Below are 24,119 nucleotides of genomic sequence, written 5' to 3' on the forward strand. Positions count from 1 at the left end.
TGGGAAATCATGTCATGCAGTTTCTGATCAGACATGACAAAGTCTGCTAAATGATTCACGATAATGAAATGATAATATATAATAAAATTATTGTGCATCAATTCTATTTCATTTTGTTTTCTCAATTAATATTTCTTCCTCCCACCATTTTCAATTCAAGTTTATTTCCTATGACCTTCTTCCAGATGTGGACTTAACTCAGGCAAGCATTTACAAGTAGGAGTATTTATGGGTTACGGTGAGAATGTGAAAGAGCTTGTTCAAGAATCAGCAAGCTGAAGGTCAGTAGCTGAAGGAGGCAATAGTCACAGGCTTCGTATTTTCTTTCCAAAGATTTCAAACTCTGCCTACCCATCACACCTCACTTTCCATTCCACTCATGTGATTTTCACCCCTTTACTAAGGTAGCACTAACAAAACTTTACATCAGCTAATAAAAAGGCATATAAATGCGTAAACATTGTCAGTAGGGATAGCCAAATGGGTTAAAATTCATGAAACTTTTCTTGTTTGAACTATGCAGTTTAGTTGCTGGAAGACGGGGAAGGTTGCCAACTCTGGTTGGTCATATTCTGGAAGATGTTGGCATAACTGACATCACAGAAAGACTGACTTTAGGAAAGTGAATCTGTTTCAGCATGGAGACCTACTTTACTTAAGAATGGAGCCATTGGACAGAGAGACAAGTAACTTAACTGCCCTGTGGAGAAGGGTCATACGGACTTGAAACATTAACTCTGTTTCTCCCTCCACAGATGCTGCTAAACCTGCTGAGTTTTCCCAGCATTTTCTGTTTTTGAAACAAGTAACTTAATTGCCCATGCGGTTTGCTTGAGATTTACGGAGGGATTTCTCAGCGCAGCTGGGATTATTTTAAAGTGAGAATTTTAGAAAAAAGATTATGCATTTAGCAGATCATCAGGGGCATGGGATTTTGCCTCATTTTAACTGCCTGGTGATTCAGTGCCACTTTCTGAGCTGGAGATGGAGGGTTCAGACACAGACTCCTGTCTGACTCTCCTCCCCAGAATCATCAACTGCAGCTCAGCAGTGATGGGATAGCTACTCCCAGTCATGGAAACGGAGTGGAACTCACTCTTGGCCACTGCTCAAGAAGGAATGAGCCGGCGGCAGTGATACCTGGTATCATAGACCCAGCTCTCTCCCCACTCCTCGGCAACCTGTCAGTTGGTGCTCCTGGAATGAGGCACAGGCACCGCTGGTTCCCTCCCAGCGTCTCTACTCCTGAATTGGGTAGGGAGTGAGCCGCTTGCACATGTACCATCCCTGGGACCACAGCCTCGGACGCCTAACTTGCTTCCTGCATAAGTGCCGATTGCCTTGCCCGCTCACACCACACACTCCAAGGGGCAGCTGCTGAGCAACTGTCCGAGCCTCCAACCAAGCAAACCAGCAGCCTGAGACATGAAGATTGCCATTCTGTTACTTGGAGTCACTTCTTCAACATGTTCACAGTGCCTGCTGAGGGATTCTGGGACAGTGGTTCACAGTTTGCACCAGAATATTTACTGGGTGCAAAGCAGCTAGAAGTTCCCTCTGACTGCCAATCAAATTGGTGCATAGTCTTCTCCACAAAAATACATGCAAGCTTTAACCTACTTGGTGGGAAAAAAACAGGCGACATTTATGAATGCAAAATGCACGCGCAGCCCATGTCGGTACTGGTTTACGTCTTATGTTGTCACGCTGACAAGTACGCCAGCAGATCACCATTCTGCAATGAACGATGAGCTTCTGTGTATGAATTATTGTGCATATTAATTTATTTGCTTAAAATAACATGTTAAAATCTCCGATTGCTTTCAATAACCACCGGGAAATTGATATTGATTCTGAGAGATTCCCGGCCATTCAGAGAGGGTTGGCCACCCTAAAGATGGGGCAGGGTAAAAGGTGTAAGCCCTGATGGCTAGATTTTCCAGTGGGCAGGGCAGAGAAAAATCAATTTGCTTATCCATGCACACAAGGGTGGGGAATGCACACCCCCAGCACGACTATTTCTGAAGATACCAACTTGTGGTAACAGAATGATAAAGAATAGGCAGGTTCCTACAGCACTGAATTCTGATGTTTACTCTCCTACTGTCAATCACAGGACTTGGGAACTGGAGGGATGTTGATACAGAGGACCTCCCTTTAAAATTTTCCCTTTCTAGTCAATAAACAGATATTTCAGAAATTGTGATTATTGAACGAGTTCTGAACCAGGTTGGAGCTTCATCACAGCTTCATGCAGTCAAGCAGCCTATACAGCTAAGCCTGTATGCTATTCAGTTAATGAAAACTAGATGTTTCAGAATGGAATAACAACTCATTAAAATTTAACAGATCAAATTCAAGATGCTGTGTTAGAATTTTCAGCCACACTGTTAATAACAAAATATAAAAGGAGGTAAAACATACCGTAAGCTTGGATCTGAGCTTCCAAGGTTCAGAAGTGCTATGTTCAGCAGTGTTCCTGGAACATCCTTTGGTCGTATTTTAGTGTGCTGTGGAATAGAGTCCGGTTGTGACAATTCCCAACGTGTCCTTATATGGATAATAGATTGCACTATTGCCTCACATTCTTGATGCATGAATGTCAATGGTGTGCCTTGATTGGCAATAGTTAATGTGAACTGGCTTTCATCCACCAGACAGATTTCCTCAATTTCTGAAGCATAGTAAATGTCATTCAGAAACACAGACTGGCCAAGGACCCGCGTCCGCTCTGCTGATGTCACCTGAACTGCTGTGGATCCCACCTAATATAAAGGAAAGGTGCTGATAAAATTCACAGGACCACAAACAACATAGCATACATTATCAAAATATTTATTTTAGGCAGCATTATTTTTCAATCGAGTTACAACAAAACTCTCAAGTCAGCTATCTACCAAAGACCACTTCATCATTATAGACTGAAATATTATGGGGAGGAAAAAATCTTTATTACAGGTCACAGTTAATCAGAACAGTCAGGATCCTGACAAGACTGTCAAAAGCAGAAGTTGCTTAAGACAAAGTGTTAACTGTAGAGACAAAAACAGAAAATGCTGAGAAAACTCTGTGGAGAAAAAAAAGAGTTAATGTTTCGAGTCCTTATGACTCTTTTTCAGAGCTAAAGAGAAGTAGAACATAATGAAATTTATGCTGTTTAAGGGGGGTGGTGGATCTGGGTACATGGCCAGGGATAGGTGGAGGCAAAGGAGAGATTGCCAAAGATGTCACGGACAAAAGGACAAAGGGGTGTTAATGACAGAGAGACTGGCTAAAGGAGGTGCTAGTTGTGGCATTAGGGTCAGAGAGCTGAACATGATAATGGCACGACAAGGGTAAGCAATGTGGAAAGAACAACATGAACAAGTGACAGATGGTCCTAGCCGGAGTGGGGTTGTGGGAAAAAAAGATTGAAAATAGGATAAAATAATGAAAAAAAATTAATTTAAATAAAAATAGAACCAAAGACAAGTGGATAAAAAATAAAAACATAATAATTAAGAAGTGAGAATGAATAGTGAAAAAAGGGGATATAAAGGGGAGAGTTCATGGTCTGAAGTTGTTGAACTTAATGTTAAGTCCGGAAGGCTGTAAAGCGCCTGATCGGAAGATGAGGTGCTGTTCCTCCAATTTACGTTGGGCTTCACTGGAATGTTGCAGCAGGCCAAGGACGGACATGTGGGCATGAGAGCGGGATTGGATGTTGAAATGGCAAGCGACAGGGAGGTCTGGGTCATGCTTGCCGACAGACCAAAGGTGTTCTGCAAAGCGGTCACCACAGTCTGCATTTGGTTTCTCCAATACAGAGGAAACTGTGTGGAGACACCAAACGCAGAATGGGTGACTGCTTTGCAGAACATCTTTGGTCTGTCCGCAAGCATGACCCAGGCCTTCCTGTCGCTTGCCATTTCAACACTCCACCCTGCTCTCATGTCCACACGTCCGTCTTTGGCCTGCTGCAATGTTCCAGTGAAGCCCAACACAAACTGGTGGAACAGCAGCTCATCTTTCGGCTAGGCACTTTACAGCCTTCCGGACTTAACATTGAGTTCAACAACTTCAGACCATGGAACACTCTCCTCCATCCTCACCCCTTTTATATCCTCTTTTTTTCAATACTCATTCTCATTTCTTAGTTTTTATTTTTTCATTTAAATTTTTTTCCACCGTCTCCTCCCCCCACCCCACCCCCCCAGTAGGACCATCTGTCACTTGTTCATGTTGTTCTTTCCAGAGTGCTTACTCTTGTCCTGCCATTATCACATTCTGCCCTCCGACCCTAATGCCACCACTAGCACCTCCTTTAGCCAGTATCACTATCATTAACACCCCTTTGTCCTTTTGTCCACGACATCTCTGGCAATCTCTGCTGGCCTCCACCTATCACTGGCCTTCAACCCAGCTTCACCTGCTCCACAACCCTTAAACAGTATAAATATTACATCTTACTTCTCTTTAACTCTGAAGAAGAGTCATAAGGGCTCGAAAGGTTAACTGTTTTTTTTTCTCCACAGATGCTGTTAGGCCAGCAGTGTTTTTCCAGCATTTTCTGTTTTTGTTTCAGATTTCCAGCCTCCGCAGTACTTTGCTTTTATTACAGTGGTGAGCTGGAGGCCTGAGGGCACAGTGGAGGTTGGTGAGCTTGAGGCGCAAATAGCCACATGAGAATATCATGCTGTGGCAATAATGGAAACCTGGCTTGAAAAAGTAAAGGAATATTCTTGGACATAAAGTGTTCAGAAAAAAAGGGGAAAAGGAACAGCAGTAACAGTTTTGAGTAAGGAAATTAAAATACTGAGATAGAGGGTGTCCAGGAGGGGTCAAGGACACAATATAATTGGCTATAATTAAGAAACAACAGTGTTACCATTACATTACTAGACTTGATATAGCCACCAACTAGTGGGAACGATATAGGGGAACAAATTTGCAAGGAAACTACAGAGAGATGCAAGAATTATACAGCAGTTATAATGGGAAACTTTAATCATCTGAACATAAACTGGACCAAAAAGGGAATCTACACATGGAGGCAGAGGTACTAAATGAGTACTTTGCATCTGTCTATAGCAAGGAAGATGCTGATGTCAAATAGGACTGCACACAGGTGTAGTGTGTAAATAGTGTAAAGGACAGAAAGAGGGAAGAGTTTCTGATGTGCATTCAGGAGCATTTTCTTGATCAGTATGCTTCTGGCCCAACAAGGATGTGTTTCTGGAGAATGAGTTGAGTCAAGTGTCAGTAGGGGAACATTTAGGGAACAGTGATCATAGTATCATAAGGTTAGTTATGGAAAAGGACAAGGAGAAATCTGGAGTAAAAATACTCAATTGGAGGGGGGCCAATTTCAATGGAGTGGAACCAAATCTGGCCCCGGGTAAACTGGAATCAAAGATTGGCAGGCAAAACTGCAATGGAACAATGTGCCGTCTTTAAAGAGGAGATGGTTCAGGTATAGTCGAGGGACATTCCCATGAGAGGGAAAGGTAGGGCATGCAAAGCCAGAGCTACTTGAATAACGAAAGAAACAGAATAAGCTGAAAAATGGTACACATGACAAATGCCAGGCTGATAATGCAGGGAGAACATGGCTGAACATAAAATGTTCAGAGGGAGAGTGAAAAGAAAAATTAGGGAAAAAGAGTACAAGAGGAGATGGCAACTAACATAAAAGGGAACTCAAAAGTCATCTATAGGCATATAAATAATAAATGGGTAGTAAAAGGAGGGGTGGGGCTGATGATAAAGGACCAAATGATATGCACACTGGAGGCAGAGGGCATGGTTGAGGTATTACTTTGTACTAGTTTTTAAAAAATATGAAGTCAAAGTGAAAAAGGAGGGACACTAGCTGATATATTAGAAAGACTAAAAATTGACAAAGTTATACATAAACAATCTAGGTTAAGAAAGTCAATGCGAAGTGTTTTTGGTAGTGTTAGTTTTGGCTCATCCAAACATCTCCAAGTAGTGTTATGGAAACCTTATGTCTACCTGTAAAGGCACATGAGATCTCAGTTGAACATCTCACCCACTAAGCAACACAGACAATGTTAACCTAAGCCATTAATTCAGTCCTGGAGTCATATTTGAAGATACAAATTTCTAATTCAGAGGTTAAAGTGCTATTAACTGAAATCAAGCTGATGTATAGTAAACTCTTTCTGTTTTAACTCTATTTAAGAAAGCTAAACTTGCCCTGTGACTTGCTTTCATTCTGTGTATTTGTGTTTTTTTTAATCCACAGAGCGCCGCCACAGTTCCATAAACTTTTATTTTAATTTTAACATCGAGGGTTGTCAATATCCCATCATGTAGTTCATTGGGGTGGTACAGTAATTATCATTTTTCTAAAGTTAATTTTAAAACTTTTTTTTCAAATACTCCTCTGAAAAATTCAACAGGTTCTGTTTTAAAATTGAAAACACCTGATCAACTTTGAAATATAACAGACAACTCACAGTTTTACAGTTCCTACATTGGACAATGAAGATTACATTGGTGTTTTGCTTCTGGATTTTCCACTCTACGCTCCACTTGAACAGTTCAGGAACTCACCTCTTAACTCCTCAAAGCACTGCCTTGAAGATGGTGGATGTCAGGAGCGAGATGAAATACTCTCTGCTTTCCTGGATGAGTGTAGCTCCAACAACATTCAAGCAGCTTGCCAACATCCAGGACAAAGCAGACTGTTTAATCAACATCCCGTCCACAACCTTAATCATTTACTCACTCCTCCACCAGCGCACAGCTGCAGCAGTGTGTACCATATACATGATGCACTGCAGCCACTCACCAAGCCTCACTGACTAGCACCTTCCAAACCTGCGACCAGTCAACCCAGAAGGCCAGCGGCAGCAGGTGCATGAAAACACCACTACCTGCAAATTCCCCTCCAAGTTACACACCATCCTGACTTGGAACTATATTGCTATTCCTTTACTGTAGCTGGGTCAAAAACCTGGAGCTCCCTTCCTAACAGCACTGTGGGTATACCTACACGAGATGGACTGCAACCGTTTAAGGTGACAGCTCACTATCACCTTCTCAAGGGAAATTAGGGATGGGCAACAAATGCTAGCCCTGCCAGTGACGCTCACATTCCATGGAAGAATGAAAAGGTTGTGAATTTTTGCAGTCCTATTGATTTTTGTACAATACAAGTGGCTTTAGACACTTGAAATCAAATCCTACTATTCAGGCAGATTTTAGGCTTTTTGAAAACAAAGCACTTCCCACCTTGATGGAGACTTTAGTGTCCTTGTGAGCCAATTTTAGAGCATTGTGAAATACTTTCAGGTCCTCTTCTAGAGCTAGAGTGGCAGCAGGAAGCTTCTGGTGGTCTGATTCAATGTGTTCCACGAGTTTCCCAGGCGAGTCAATGAAAATCAGCTTTTTGCTTCCCTTAAGTCCAGTTAGAAGCCGTTCATGGTATTTTGTGTATTCTCTAACCCAAGAGTTACAATTGTAGATATAGACAGCTGCCACATTCTCGTAGGCGGCACCAGGAAAAACGACAAACCATTTGGAGAGGAAGTCTGTTTTAAAGCGATTGCTAGGTCCTGCATGCGTAAGGTCCACCACAATCTCATATGGCTTAGCATAATATGGCTTCAAAGTTAGGAGCACGTGATAAATGAGCAAATCACCATTGATCTGTCCAGTCTTGAACCTGAGAGAGAGATGAAAAGATCCAGTTACTGCTCATCACATTGAACTCATTTCAAGGCGAACTGGGAAGTAACAAAGTTTACATTCCTATACAAATAGTAATAATAAAATAAAAACAAAATAGTGCAGATACTGGAGATCTGAAATAAAAAGAGTGCTGGACATACTCAGCAAGTCTGGCAGCATCTGTGGAGAGAGAAACAGATGTAACCATCACAATAGTTCTGAAGAAGTCATATTTGACCCTCCCACTCTCTCCATCTCTCCCAGGCCCTCACTGCCCCTGTCCTGTGACTCCACTATGAGCAAGGGCACAGGGGAGGGGCACTGGGAAAAAAGGAGGGTCAGGAGGGAGGCAGCTAGAGGGAAGGAGTGAGTGAGCGGTGTAGCGAGACAGAGGAAGAGAGCGGGAGGGAAGTTGGATGGCAGGAAGTGATGATCAGGAGAGGCGGTGAGCAAGCAAGTTGATAGAGGCCAGTGACAATTGGGAGATTGGGAGAGTCAGAGAGGGAAGTGGGCAGCAGCGAGCAGGAAGGTCGGAGAGGAAAGTGAGCGGGAGGGTTGAGAAGTGATGAAAGGGAGGCAAGTAGAAAGAGTTAGTAAGTCAGCAAGTGTTATGAAGTTAGTACGAAGATTTTTGGGCCAGTTAGGTTCAAGGCAGCCAATGTTTTTAATGTAAAAAAATACAGGTCAGGATTGTAACCCATCCTCATTACATGTTTTTTTGAGGGGGAAAGCGATTTTCATTTAGTACATTTTCAGGAACACATCAGGAGAGCTAAATGAGGGATAGCTTTATTTTGTTGTATAAATGCTTCTGAGAAGCATCTTGGGACGCTTTATGACATCAAAGGCACTATAAAAATAAAAGTTGAACAGACACTTCAACTGTTCTTAGTAAAACACTGGCATAATAACAATTGTCTTTTTGTTCCTATTGCCACTGCTACATTCTACTTACTGATGCAGTGCTGACAGCATTTGTTGCAATTGGGGAAATATACATACTCTACTCAATCAATTACAGCAAAATAGGTGATGGCTGAGCTCTGCACATGTGCACTTAAGCACACTCAAATGAGACTATCTGGCCTTAACTTACTGTCAGTTAATTATCTCGTTAAATATTCTTGATCTAAAACAAGGTTACACAGGAAGTCACCTTGAGTTTTGCATTGACAGCAGTGAGAATTAAAGTGAGATTACCTCTTACAGCTAGTCTTGCTTGCACTGTTAAGTACTGGCAGTGCTAAACAGTATGGATAAATATCTTGACCATTAGTGTACAAGTGCTATACCAGGACATAGGTTCTCCAAGGTACCATTAAGAATTAAGCCATCACACACAAGATATCAACTATTCCTCTTTTGAAAGCCATTTGGAGACTTCAGGCAAAAAAATCACGTTAACATGTGTTTTAAAAACAGATGAATCAATCATTGTTGAACTGTAAACCCATAATCTGAGGGCAGTAAAAGGCACATGCCTTCGGTGTAAGATGTTTAGGAACAGTTCCCATACATAAATGGTCAGTCAGCCAAGCTGCTATAAACAAAAATCAATCTGTTTAGTTTATTTCGGTATTACATTGCAACAGGTTGGTTTGTGACAAAATAACAACTCTTACACTTTGGGTCTGAGGATCTACCCGGGTGCTTTCATTCACAGAACTACAGCATTTTGTAGCATACAAACAGGATGTTTAAGCACATGATGTTTATGCCCTCTTTTCTCCTCAAGTCACTTAGCCTAATCTAAGATTTTCTGCTTGGCCCTGATACTTACTCATCTTCTCTCTTAAGCAGCTAACTCCCTCATAAAAGCAGAGCCCATAAATTATTTTAACAACTGTTTCTGGCATGTCACATCTCTAGGTGTACTGCCATTTTTCTAACATCCCCTTTGAACCTTTATCTTAAATTTGAACTCTTAATGGCCTTAGGTTTGTGAAGCGCCACAGATTTTTTACCTTGGGACGCTGTAGGAATGTGTGTAATGTTATGAACTTGTAATCCAAAGACCCGGAGTAATGCTCCATAGACAAGAGTTCAAATCTCACCACGGCAGCTGGAGAAATTTAATTTCAATCAATTAATAAATCTGGAATAAAATGTTAATCTCATTAATATTGATCATAAAATGACCGGATTGTTGTAAAAACCCATCCTGCGGGGAGGAAATCTGCAGTCCTTATTGTAGTCTTGCCTACTGTGACACCAAATGCCACACCAATATGGCTGCCTCTTAAGTGCTCTCTCAAATGGCCTAGCAAACCACTCAGTTGTCGGTGGCTCACCACTACCTGTTCAAGGGTGATTAAGGATGGGCAATAAACACTGCCCTTGCCAGAAACACTCATATCCCAAGGACAATTTTTAAAAAGACCCATGTCTTTTTGTAAGCTAATGGAAATAAATGGATTTTTTTAAGTTCTAAAATAAACTTGTAATTTTAACGCAGGTTAATTTTTAAGAAAATCATAACAAGTAGAGATAGATCTTAAAGGCTATTCCAGTGAATTCCTGCACCAGCACTACATTAAAATCACACAGTGACATTGGGGTGGGCTACATATCTGAAGTCAATAAGGCCATTTCAATTTTAACAGAAAGAATGAATTTTCTTTACATAGCCATCTGATACATATCCATGTTCCTTTTGTGTCTTGGTTGAATCCAGTAATTGACAAAGATGAGAAGGCTAGATCTGACTTCTATTTGTTGTCTCCCACCCGTCTTAAGGACTGTCATTTTCTATAAATTTCCAATCTGGCTAAGGCCCGAGACTCAAAACCATTGACTCATCTTGCTTTCACATTTAACGATTTTTGCACTTGCAGCATCTTCTATTTTTGCTTTCTTTGCCACTCCTCCCTACACACACAAAAACTCTTCCTGCAGCTAGTGTAGGGCTTTCTTTAAACCAAAGTTTTCAAAAATGCCTCGGAGCTCAATTTGGAAACTGCATATGCTGATTAGGAAATGGGTTAACGTTCCGTGGTCCATCAACGTCATCAGTGCCAAGTGTAGTGGTGCAATGTATATGCAGAAGAGGTGATTGGGCAATGTGTTTATTCGTCATAATCTGCTTCAACATTAATAAAGTCACTTATCTTGAAAAACAACTGGGCAAAACCACTGAGCTTTGGAGTACTCTTCACCTACACTGATTAGAAGAGGATTGAGTGGATCAGGAGCTGCTGGAGGTAGGATATAGCTGTTACTTTTTTCTGGGTTAACAAACATTTGCTGCATTCACTCTCACAGCCAAATCTTTGGTTTAGTAGAGAATGTAATTGTAAACATTAGCACCTCTGCTTTTGGAGGCTTTTTCACCTTTTAATTAAATATTGAAGAACTGGAGGAAACCATTGTTTGACTTGTTTGATCGTTCAGAAAATTTCAAACTAGATATCAGAACAGACATTGAAAAATTTGAGAATTGGAGGTGGTTTGTGAAGGAGAAAGAAAAACACAAAGGACAGCTTACCCTGACAGTAACTATTCCTTCCATAATAGCTAATCACAGAACCTGTAGTTTGGGAAGGAGAAAAATTGGAGCAGTAATAGGGAAATAAGTAGCTTGGCTGTTTTTAGGTCAATGTTAAAGCCCTGCTTTCATTCCACAGTGATTTTTTTTAAGCCTCCCTTGTTGAGGCTGTCTGTCCCAAAACAACCTTCCTGATAACAAGTGTGCATTGTCTACTTACACACCCTCAAATACTCCAATGATGCTCATCACGAACATCAATACCTACGTGTCTCCAACTTGCTCTGAAGAGATCAACTGATCTTCCCCTTGCATTTCTTCCAATAGGGAATTCAAAAGGGGAAGTATTGTTTAACGACATCATCACTGCTGTGCATATAATTGTCAGCTCTTGAATGTCCATCATGGTCTGGGAAACTAAGATTGAGTCAGTACAGCAGCTGCGATGCAAAGTGCTACAATACACAGGATTGCATAACCGTTATACCAATTTTCAGTCTTCACATTTATTTTGCGCAATTAAGTTCAGGTATGATCTACACAAGGAATCTATTTTACAAACCGTAACTATGATTTAATTTTCCATTTTTGTTTAGTTTTCAATGCATGCTCTATTTTGCATAATGCACATTTTTTTGACCTGAACAGTTAAATTATTTATTTCTATGGCGTAATGTACACAGAGTAGCCGAATTTTATTTATAACTGACTACTTTTTAACAAAAACATTGCCCTTTTTGATATGAACTTTGCTGGTGGTGGGCAAAGGAACAATTCTTTCATTTGGGGGGAGGCGATGGTGCGGTAGCATTGTCACTGGACTAGTGACCCAGAGACCCAGTTAACGCTTTGGGGACCAAGGTTCAAATCCTGCCACGGCAGATGGTGGAATTTGAATTCAATAAAAATCTGGAATTAGAAGTCTAACGATGGCCACGAAACCATTGTCGACTGTTGTAAAAACCCATCTGGTTCACTAATGTCCTTGAGGGAAGGAAATCCGTCGTCCTTACCTGGTCTGGCTACACGTGACTCCAGACCCACAGCAATGTGGTTGACTCTTACATGTCCTCTGAAATGGCCTAGCAAGCCACTCAGTTGTAACAAAACGCTACAAAATCACAAAAAAGGAATGAAACTGGATGGACTATGTGGCATCAACATAGGCACCAGAAATGACAACGGTAATCTCCGCTCTGTCGACCCTGCAAAGTCCTCCTTACCAACATCTGGGAGCTAGTGCCAAAATTGGGAGAGCTGTCTCACGGACTAGTCAAGCAACAGCCTGACATAGTCATCCTCACAGAATCATTAAACAAAAACAGAATTACCTGGAAATACTCAGCAGGTCTGGCAGCATCGGCGGAGAAAAGAGTTGACGTTTCGAGTCTTCATGACCCTTCAACAGAGTCCTCAACATAGACTCTGGGACCCATGAAGTCTCAAGGAAAGGAAACCTCCTGCTGATTACCACGCAACACCCTCCCTCAGTTGAAGAATCAGTGTGCCTCCATGTTGAACAACACTTGGAGGAAGCACTGAGGGTGGCAAGGGCGCAGAATGTACTCTGGGTGGGGTCCATACAGGATTCTGACGCAACCTGAACCCAGTAACTGAAAGAGCACAACACAAAACTGCCCATAATTAACTTTAATTCTCTCATCAGTGGAAATTTCATACTGGTGCAATAGCAGGTAGGATAGAGTAGTAGCAGCATTGTCTGGCTGTGCTATGACTGATACAGACACTGATAACCCAATTTAAAAAAAAAAAAATTCACAGGATGTGCGCTTCACTGGCTGGGCCAGCATTTATTGCCCATCCCTAGTTGCCCTTAAGGAGGTGGTGGTGAGCTGGCTTCTTGAACCGCTGCAGTCCATATGGTATGGGTACATCCACAGTGCTGTTGGGAAGGGAGTTCCAGGATTTTGGCCCAGTGACAGTGAAGGAATGGCGATATAGTTCCAAGTCAGGATCGTTTGTGGCTTGGAGGGGAACTTGCAGGTGGTGGCGTTGCTATGTATCTGCTGCCCTTGTCCTTCCAGATGGTAGTGGTCATAGGTTTGGAAGGTGCTGCCAAAGGAGCCTTGGTGAATTCCTGCAGTGCATCTCGTAGGCTGCTCCTGTGCATCGGTGGTGGAGGGAGTGAATGTTTGTGGGTGTGGTGCCAAAGTGGGCTGCTATGTCCTGGATGCTGTCAAGCTTCTTGAATGTTATGGAAGTTGCACTCACCCTGGTAGTGGGGAGTATTCCATCACACTCCTGACTGTGCCTTGCAGGTGGTGGACAGGCTTTGGGAAGTCAGGAGGTGGGTTACTCATCACACTATTCCTAACCTCTGACCTGTTGTTGCAGCCACAGTTTTTAAATGTCCAGTTCAGTTTCTGGTCAACGGTAACCACTAGGATGTTGATTTTAGGGGATTTAGTGATGGTAATGCCACTGAACATCAAGGGGGGGACAGTTGGATTCTCTCTTGTTGGAGATGGTCATTGCCTGACACTTTGTGGTGCAAGTGTCCCTTGCCACTTGTCAGCCCAAGCCTGGATGTTGTCCAGGTCTTGCTGCATTTGAACATAGACTGCTTCAGTATCTGAGTTGCTGCGAATGGTTCTGAACATTGTGCAATCAGCAAACATCCCACTTCTGACCTTATGATGAAAGGAAGGTCATTGATGAAGCAGCTGAAGATGGTTGGGCCAAGGACACTACCCTGAGGAACTCCTGCAGTGATGTTCTGGAGCTGAGCTGACTGACCAACAACCACAACCATCTTCTTGTGTGCTAGGTGCGACTCCAACCAGCAGAGTTATAGCCCCGATTCCCACTGATTCCAGTTTTGCTGGGGCTCCTTGATGCCACACTTGGTCAAATGCAGCCTTGATGTCGTCAAGGGCAGTCACTCACCCCTCACCTCGGGAGTTCAGCTCTTTTCTCCATGTTTGAACCAAGGCTGTAATGAGGTCAGGAGCTGAGTGGCCCTGGCGGAACCCAAACTGTAAAAAAAAACGCTGAGCAGGTTATCGCTAAGCAAGTGCCCTTTGATAGCACTGTTGATGACATCTTCCATCACTTTACTGATGATCAAGAGTAGGCTAATAGGGTGGTAATTGGCTGGGTTGGATTTGTCCTCTTTTTTCTGTACAGGACATACCTGGGCAATTTTCCACATAGCCGGGTAGATGCCAGTGTCCAGGCTGTACTGGAACTACTTGGCTAGGGGCGCGGGAAGTTCTGGGGCACAAGTCTTCAGAACTAGTGCCAGAACATTGTCAGGGCCCATAGCCTTTGTAGTATCCAGCGCCTTCAGCCGTTTCTTGACATCACATGGAGTGAATCAAATTGGCTGAAGACTGGCATCTGGAGACCTCTGGAGGAGGCCAAGATGGATCATCCACTCAGCATTTCTGGCTGAAGATTTTTGCAAATGCTTCAGTCTTACCCTTTGCACTGATGTACTAGGCTCCTCCATTATTGAGGATGGGGATGGGGATATTTGTGCAGCCTCCTCCTCCTCCAGTGTGCTGTTTAATTGTCCACCGTCATTTACGACTGGATGTGGTAGGACTGCAGAGATTAGGTCTGATCCATTGGTTGTGGAATCACTTAGCTCTGTCTCTCACTTGCTGCTTATGCTGTTTGGCATGCAAGTAGTCCTGTGTTGTAGCTTCACCAGGTTGACACCGTATTCTTAGGTATGCCTGGTGTTGCTCTTGGCATGCCCTCCTGCACCCTTCATTGAACCAGGGTTGATCCCTGGCTTCGTGGTAATGGTAGAGTGGGGTACATGATGGGCTATGAGGTTACAGATTGTGGTCGAGCACAATTCTGATGCTGCTGGTGGCCCACAGAGCATCATGGATGCCCAGTCTTGAATTGCTAGATCTGTTCGAAATCTATTCCATTTAGCACAGTGATAGTGCCACACAACATGATGGAGGGTATCCTCAATGTGAAGATGTGACTTTTGTTTCCACAAGGACCATGTGGTGGTCACTCCTACCAATACTGTCATGGACAGATGCATCTGCAGCAGGCTGATTGGTGAGGATGAGGTCAAGTATGTCTTTCCCTCTTCTTGGTTCCCTCACCACCTGCCACAGACCTTCCCCAGCAGCTATGTCCTTTAGGACTCGGCCAGCTGGGTCTGTGATGGTGCTACCGAGCCACTCTTGGTGATGAATATTGAAGCCTCCATCCAGAGTACATTTGTGACCTTGTCACCCTTGGCTATTCCTCCAAGTGGTGTTCAACTTGGAGGAGTACAGATTGATCAGCTGAAGAGGAGCAGTATGTGGGAATCAGGAGGTATCATGACCAAAGCTTTTTTCGACCACATACACATTTCAATGCCAGCCCTTAGGCTCTTTGATGACTTAGTGAGCCCATTCAGCATTTGACTGGGCCAGATCAGCCAGGAAGATCACAGCATTCCACGAGTGGGGAATACCTGATCTTCGCGAGGGGACTAATTTTGCCTCAGAGTCTGGTGAGTCAATTCCATTGGTACCCAGTGAGTCGTTGCTCACAATTTGTAAGTCTGCGCACTAGCCACTTGGACAATGCACTTACACCCCAGCTATGACTGACAATCGAATAGGCAAAATAAAAGTGCCCCTTCAGACTCTCAGAAATATAACATTTCACACTCAACTACTGGATGGAGTCGCAATCTATTCAAAAAGTATAATCCAAGTATACAAATCTGTTCAATTTCCAGAACTGCTACATCAAGCCATAAGTTTAGGAGCTGGATTGTATCAGAAAGTCTTACATATGTATTTTGCCGATTCCAGCATTGGTTACATAGTCAGTACAGATGGAGGGTAATTGAAAGAAAAAATTCCAAGCCTGACAGGTTCAAGAACTCAACTGTTTTCTTTGCTGTTCTATTCTAATGCTTTGGAATTAAACACATACAAATCACTACCTCTTTTTATCTGATTCATTGACAGGTGAAGACCCAGGAATAATGAATCAATACATAACAAAACTTGTCTTGGTGGAAGCTGTGATCTTTGCTTTTTTATCTACACAAATCAAGGTCAACAGTGCACCAACATTTCTAACGAATGAGGAAGAATACGTTACTGAGAGTCCCGATCCCATTCTAACGACTGAGGAAGAATACGTTACTGAGGATCCCGATCCCATTCTAACGACTGAGGAAGAATACGTTACTGAGGATCCCGATCCCATTCTAACGACTGAGGAAGAATACGTTACTGAGGATCCCGATCCCATTCTAACGACTGAGGAAGAATACGTTACTGAGGATCCCGATCCCATTCTAACGACTGAGGAAGAATATGTTACTGAGGATCCCGATCCCGTTCTAACGACTGAGGAAGAATACGTTACTGAGGATCCCGATCCCATTCTAACGACTGAGGAAGAATATGTTACTGAGGGTCCCGATCCCGTTCTAACGACTGAGGAAGAATACGTTACTGAGGGTCCCGATCCCGTTCTAACGACTGAGGAAGAATACGTTACTGAGGATCCCGATCCCGTTCTAACGACTGAGGAAGAATACGTTACTGAGGGTCCCCATCCCGTTCTAACGACTGAGGAAGAATACGTTACTGAGGGTCCCGATCCCGTTCTAACGACTGAGGAAGAATACGTTACTGAGGATCCCGATCCCATTCTAACGACTGAGGAAGAAAACGTTACTGTGAACACCAATCCTCTTGCAACAGCCACCAAAATCACAAGTCATCTTTGGTTAATTAATGCAGATGATACGCACTCTCTTTCAATTCAAAGAACAAAAGGCAGAGAAATTTTGATTTACTTAATCATAATAGGCATATTAATAATTCTCTGTACCATACTACTAGTATCAACAATTGGCTTGGCCTATCGGGTGTCAATTCTCAAAGCCAACATGAAAAAGCGACCGACAAGAAGCAACTCTGACTTTGTTAAAGGAGCCAGTCTATGGTCCCCTGGTCCCAGCCAATTTCCAGGTGAGCCAGCAAAAACCAATATCGCACTGAAGGAAGTCAAAGCTCTGGAGGCAAAGGAAGAAGCCATGCCATTAATATAATAAGAACACATGAAGTCTAGCTGACAAAAAAGACTGATCTGTTGTGGATTCTAGTCTCTTAACCATTTTTATGCCATTGTAGATAGTGCCACAGAGTGCTCATTAGAGCAATATTCAAAACAAATAGAATACTGAAAAACAAGCAATTTTTATACTTAATTTTTTGATTATTTGGTGAAAGGGAAGAACAGGCAAGGTAGACACATAACCACCCAGGTCAGCCAGTGAAAAATAATAGATTTGTTTTGAGTTATCGGTGTGTTTATTTAATCAACAACCCATTTGTCTCGATCCTTACCATGTGCCTGGAGATCCACAACCATATACAGGCACTGTGACGACAGTTAATTAGTTCAATGAAAACTTATTTTATATTGTACTGGAGTATTTAATGCAATATTATATTTCATTTTACTTTTGGTCAAAAATATTATTCTCCCCTGCTGAAAGAAAATCTGGGAGAAGAATATGCAATCCAGGAATCTCTAATGTATTGTTAACAGAAATGAACACAGATCGGTCAGTTTAAGAGTCCATCCTACTCAAATATGCACCACTGACTTGCTAAGTACTCATTAAACTATCAGCTGTACAATTCATGCAATAGATTGATATTGAGGAGTAACCAAGCTAATTTTTGCTTCAAATTCCTCAATGTAATGGGTTACTGAAGGCAATAGAATGTTAATAGCTACAATAATGCTCCCATGTAAGTAGATGCTTAAAAAAATGTTTAGTATCCTACTGCAGCCTCAATTGTTCCATCAACATTTTTGAGTGGGAATTGAGGGTGGGGGAAGGGGGGGTGAGATGATGAGGAACTATCCATCACTTCTACAAGTCATTTAGTCACTTTCACAAATGATTCCATAACAGGGTCTATGTGCCAAAGGTGACCAAATTATGCTTTCAATGTTATCGATGTAAAGGACACAATTGCTGCAGGCAACTAGTTCATTATGGTGGAAGGTTCATGTGAAATGTATCCACAGGGAAAAAGGAATTATACAGAAGACCATTGAAAAAGACAGCATCAATCAGCTCAAGAAATACTTGGATGCACATCTAATAAGGAATGCTGCATGGCCAGCAGAGTTGGTCAATGAAAAATGGACAGGCTTATTGGATCTAATGGACTTCTGTTCCTGAGATTTTTATTTTTATCACGGAAAACTAAACTAATCCCAAATTGTGGAGTGAAGAAAGTATTTGTATTCATACAGATCCTCAGACTTATAAAATTGCTTTGTAGCTAACTGTGTATATGATGTGTCCTCATGTAATTTATGCAAGTAGTCTCTGGAGTGGCATCCACATCTTTCTGATTCTGAGGCAAGTGGCATTCCAAGAAAGCCAAGGCTGACTTAGTGAGCAACTCCATAGTTATGTCCTTTCTATATTGTGTTGTACATGCCACTTTGATCATGCTTGGGCAAATGAGGGGAGCTTTGTGGGATGAACAAATGGGGCGGTAATTTGCACAATGCCTGTGTGTCTGTTGAAAGAACATCTCAAACCATTTCCCCAGATGACCAATGAAGCCTCCATGAGTTAGGACACTTGAACAAAGGACTTAGGAGGAGTAGGCCCTTCAGCCCTTTGAACCTGCTCTGCCATTTGATAAGATCATGGCTGATCTGTTCATGATCTCAACTCCACTTTACTGACTGTCCCCATAATCCTCAACTACCTTGTAGATCAAAAATCTTTCTAACCCTGCCTTGCATAAATTCAATGACCCAGCCTCCAATTCTTTTTGGGGAAGAGAATTCCACAGGCTGTCTCAGAGAAAAATAAGTTCTCATTCTCGTGTAAAACATGAGACCGCTTATTCTTAAACTGTGTCCTCTAGTTCTAGTCACCCCACAAGTGGAAACATCCTCCCAGTATCTATCCTATCCAGTCCCCTCAGGATCTTATGTTTCAATAAGATCACCCCTCATTCTTCTAAACTTGAATGAGTATAGGCCCAACCTGTTCAACCTTTCTTCATAGGATAAGCCCTTCATCCCAGGAACAAGCTGAGTTTATTAACATCCAAGGTTTTCAGTAAATATACAACTACAGCTGTAAAGGGCCACACATTCCGACTAACACTGAATATACTTGGTGATATACAACTCTATGTTGGGCTTTTCACTATTTCTGGGTTTTTAAAAGTAATTGTCCTGAATTTCTCTAACTCAAGAGATTCAAAACTTCTGTAATTTCAGCAAAAAATTTTTTAAAAATTGTGCTTTTTTTAAAAAGTAAAACTTTGTTACCTTCATTTTGCTTAGCACAGAAAACACCAAGTTTCGTACGCAAGACAAATTAGCATGGTGCTCAGAAAATTAATGACACTTTAAGACAATAATGGATGAGGACAGACATTTGGCTCATCTCATTTAATCCATCCATAAGTACCTTAAGCCCCACCATTTAAGCATCCAATTATTTCTCAAAAGAAATCAGATTTTTTTCACTTCAACTACTATTTACTCTTCATACAAAGAAGAATTTTCTTTGGTTCAAGACAATTGAGACTTGGCATCGCCGCAAATATTGTGCATTCCAAATCATTATTCCTGATTTTCGGCTGCCAGGGAACAATTCCAAAGAAAAAGTTACTCATTGCTGCCCACCTTAATAGAAATTCACTTGAGTATACACCTGCTCAGAGCACTTCAAGGTGTGACTGTGAAGGGAAGAGCACTCGGGGACGGATTTAGAATTTCATACGTCTGTGGCTGGCTTTCTATTTTTAATTCAGACTTTGAAGAAACTGCCAACTTATTTTACTCAAGTGCACATGCATAAGTAATAGCAAAACCTGATAGGAGAAAAACTTTGGCAAGACAAAAATAAAGTTGAAATCTCAGTGATAAGTTAAAGCTTCGGAGCATTTAAATTATTTCTTTGCATTGTTTATCAAAGGTGGGGCAGGGGGACTGCAATTGCTAGAAAACCAAAATAAAGAGATGTGCTGAAAATGCACAGATCTTGAGAGCAACTGAAAGGGGAAAAACACATGGGTTATTACTGGGCCAGTAACAGCAATGCTTAGGCTTGTATATTTTTGGACTATAAGAATGAAAAATTCAAGCAGTGCAATTCAAATGTTAAGAGGAACTCTGCTGAAGGCTCAGATGGACTCAAAACATTAACTCTGTTTCACTCTCCACAGATGCTGTCAGACCTGAGTTTTTCCAGCATTTTCTATTTTTATTTCAGATTTCCAGCATCTGCAGTATTTTGCTTTTATCTTAAGATTTTGCCTCCTTGGCTGAAATTCACCTCAGCACTGAAGAAACATTCTAACCGTCATCCTCTTTTTTCTCCTATGACAAAAGCTTAAGTTCAATCTATACACTTCAAGAGAAAGAAGTTAAATAGAATACTGAGCTCAAGAACAGGCTATTTAGTCCAACTAGTCCACCAGGGGCTGAAAAGTATGAGGCGCTTCATAAGTATATAAAACATTAAATAGCTGGGTTCAGATGAACCCTGATTATTTTGAGAAAAGATGGAATAGGATTAGAGTTCATAAATGGCAACTAGTGCAAAACAAACAGATTCATAGAGGAACTTGGTTATGGAAAGTGATAAATATCTGGTTATTATCTGCTAGGCAAGTCAGCAGATATATAGATATCAATTGCATTCAAAACAGCTAGCTGTTGAATTGGTTCAATGGGGCAGGAGGATTGAGCTTTGGTAGATTGAATGGAGACTTATCGTCCTCAATTTTTTTTTTTTGAAAAGACAGAGGCTTATGCTGGAACATAGCTCCTTTGGTACTATTGGCCTTCAAGAGAGAACGCCACTCCAGTAATGCTTGAAGTCTGTATTTTGAGCAACTATACATCAATCCGTGCAGTCATAACGACAAACACCTACAGATGCAGACATTCCAGTAAAGTTCAGTGGACAGCTTAAAATTTCTCTTTTAGCCCAAGAACATTAAGCTAAATTGCACTATGGCTACCACTAAAAGGCAACAGAGATCTGTTACAGTTATCCCACTCTGTACTCCAAATCAGGGATCTCCCAGAGCCATATGCCTCAAGGACACACCAAGTACATTAACTCAGCCATCAAGAGGGCAAATGAGTAGATATGTACACTGGTGTTGTTATGGCACATCGGATGGGAAATGCTGAGCTGTTCAAATCCTAGAGGGAAGCTTGAAACGACCGCCACAACTATTTTACAATTTGTATTTATTTCAAGATGCGTGCCTTGAATTCAGTAGTAATAAGACTACTGCGTTTTATAGGTTTCTTACAAAACTAAATTAAACCTTTATCAAAAAATTTAAGCACATACATAGCTTTACAAATTACCAATATAATAACTCCTAGCTCCCCACCTAATCTAACTCCCAGTTACACCTCCGTTAAGGCAACAGTAAAACACATAGGGCAGGATTTTTACCTCGTTAGGCGGGCATGGCCGGCGGGCATGGCCGGCGGGCCCAGGAATGGCTGTGAAACCAACCGCCACCCACAATCAGGCCCCAACTGTGATTTCACGCTGGCTGGTCAATTAACGGCCAGCCAGCGTGAATCACGCTGAAATGCTCAACGCTGCCTAACATTTCAAACCTAGCTTCTCTTCTGACACATCAGCCTTCAGACCAGCTGTCTTTAATTCAGTATCATGCACACACATTATTCCTACCTTACAATAAAATTCCAATAACATTACGAAAATTATTATATCTTCCTGACAGTACACCTAATCTCAAATCATGCATCAGATTTTCTTCAAAGGGTCCTTCATGTAAGAAGGTAGAGAAATAGGAACAAGAGTAGACCACATGGCCCACCTAGCCTGCTCCGCTATTCGATACGATCATGGTTGATCCCAATCTTAAACTTATTCAACGACGGATCCACAACCCTCTGGGGTAGAGAATTCCAAAGGTTCACAATCCTTTGAGTGAAGTAATTTCTCCATATCTCAGTCTTAAATGACTGGCCCCTTATCGAGAGACCGTGCTCCCGTGTTTTAGATTCCCCAAACAACAGAAGCAAGCTCTCAGCGTCCGCCCTATCAAACCCCTTCAGCATTTTGTATGTTTCAATGAGATTGCCTCCCATTCTTCTAAACTCCCAAAGAATATAAACTCAATTTACTCAGCCTCTCAACACAGGACAACCCCCTCATGCCAGGGACCAACTTAGTGAACCTACGCTGTGCCCACCTCCAATACAGGTATATACTTTAAATGTGGGGGCCAAAATTGCACGTACTACTCCAGATACAATCTCACCAAAACCCTGCACAGTTGCAGCAAGACTTTGTTATTCTTGTACTTCAATCCCTTTGCAATAAAGGCCAACATGCCATTTGCCTTCCTAATTGCTAACTGCACCTGCATGCTAAACTTTCTGCATTCCTCGTACAAGCACACCCAAGTCTCTCTGAGCATTAATTTCTCACCTTTAAAAATACACTCTGCTTCAATCTTACGACCAAATTAAATAATTTCACACTTCCCTTCATCATACTCCATCTGCCATCTTGGTGCCCACTCTCATAACCTGTCTCTATCTCTTTGCAGCCTATGTCCTCGCCACAGCTCACCTTTTACCTACTTTGGTATCATCAGCAAATTTAGATACATTACTCTCTGCCTCTTCATCTAAATCATTAATACTAATGTAAATAGCCTAAAATATTTTAAAACAGCTCAAGTAATTCAGAAGCAACAATGATAATTTTTGTATGGGAGAAACTGTGCAGTTACCAGTAATCACGGTCAGCTCGTGATTTATCAAGACCTGCTTACATTCGCAAAAGGTGAGAAATGCACACCCAATATGAATGACAAAGGATGCAGTCAGAAGAATGCTTTCCCCCCCCCTTAATTTACAATTGACAAACTCAATTTATCACGTCATAAACTAAACATAACTAAATTGAATCTTAAGTGTGTCAATGTTGGATTCTAATAATAATCTTTCCTAATCTCCTTTAAATCATTACTCATAGGCATAATTAGAAATGTGATACAAAAAGTATTGTACAATCTGTTGACAAACATCAATGTGCAAACAAATTTTATCAGTAAAACGCATCCACACCCGTAACTGCCTTCACAAGGAATTTGGGAATCAAAGGAATATAGAAAGGTTAAGTGAGCGGGCAAAAATTGGCAGATGGAGTATAATGGGGAAAATGTGAACTTTCAAAGCAGTATACTATTTAAATGGAGACAGATTGCAGAACTCGGTGGTACAGAGGAATCTGGGTGTCCTGGTACATGAATCACAAAATGTTAGTATGCAGGTGCAGCATGTAATTACGAAGGCAAGGAGAATGGGATACAAAAATGGGGAAGTTTTACTGCATCTGTAGGGCCTTGGTGAGGCCACATCTGGGATACTCTGTACAGTTTTGTTTGGTCTCCTTAATTTCAAAAAGCCATAATTGTGTTAGCAGTTCAGAGAAGCTTCACCGGACTCCTTCCTGGGGAGAAGGATTTATCCTATGAAGGAAGGTTGAACATGTCAAGCCTATACCCATTCGAATTTAGAAGAAATGAGAGGTGATCTTATTGAAACATAAGATCCTGAAGGGATTTGATAGTGGGTACTGGGAGGATGCTTCCACTTGTGGGAGAGACTAGAACCAGGGGACATAGTTTAAGAATAAGTAGTCTACCATTCAAGACAGAGATGAGGAGATTTTTTTTTCTCTCAAAGGGTTGTTAACGTATGAAATTCTCTTTCCCAGATAGCAGTGGAGGCTGGGCCATTGAATTTATCCAAAGCCGAGTTAAAAATCTATGGGGGGGGGGGGGCAGCGGGCGCAGATGGCAAAGTGGAGTTGAGGCCATAGCCAGATCTTATTGAATGGCAGAGCAGGCTCAAAAAGGCTGAATGGCCTACTCCTCCTCCCTTTGTACATTAAATTTGT

At 41.8% G+C, this 24,119-nt stretch overlaps 2 protein-coding genes across 6 annotated transcripts in view; one reads left to right on the forward strand and one right to left on the reverse strand.

The window, feature by feature from the left end:
- The window catches only part of nf1a (neurofibromin 1a), a 292,673-nt gene that overhangs the window by 71,928 nt on the left and 196,626 nt on the right, over positions 1-24,119 (reverse strand). For all 5 annotated transcript variants that reach the window (XM_041198253.1, XM_041198251.1, XM_041198250.1 and 2 more), the window contains 2 exons: positions 7,240-7,672; positions 2,425-2,765 (listed from right to left, as the gene is read on the reverse strand). In XM_041198253.1, coding sequence (XP_041054187.1) covers positions 2,425-2,765; positions 7,240-7,672 — 774 coding nt within the window. The remainder of the gene's footprint in view (positions 1-2,424; positions 2,766-7,239; positions 7,673-24,119) is intronic.
- LOC121283546 lies at positions 10,668-18,469 on the forward strand. Its single transcript, XM_041198256.1, has 2 exons — positions 10,668-10,877; positions 16,117-18,469. Exon 2 carries the CDS (start codon positions 16,134-16,136, stop codon positions 17,211-17,213), a length of 1,080 nt encoding a protein of 359 aa, XP_041054190.1. The 5' UTR covers positions 10,668-10,877; positions 16,117-16,133; the 3' UTR covers positions 17,214-18,469.

The sequence above is a fragment of the Carcharodon carcharias genome, chromosome 10 (genome assembly GCF_017639515.1).
Source record: "Carcharodon carcharias isolate sCarCar2 chromosome 10, sCarCar2.pri, whole genome shotgun sequence".
Lineage (NCBI taxonomy): Eukaryota > Metazoa > Chordata > Chondrichthyes > Lamniformes > Lamnidae > Carcharodon > Carcharodon carcharias.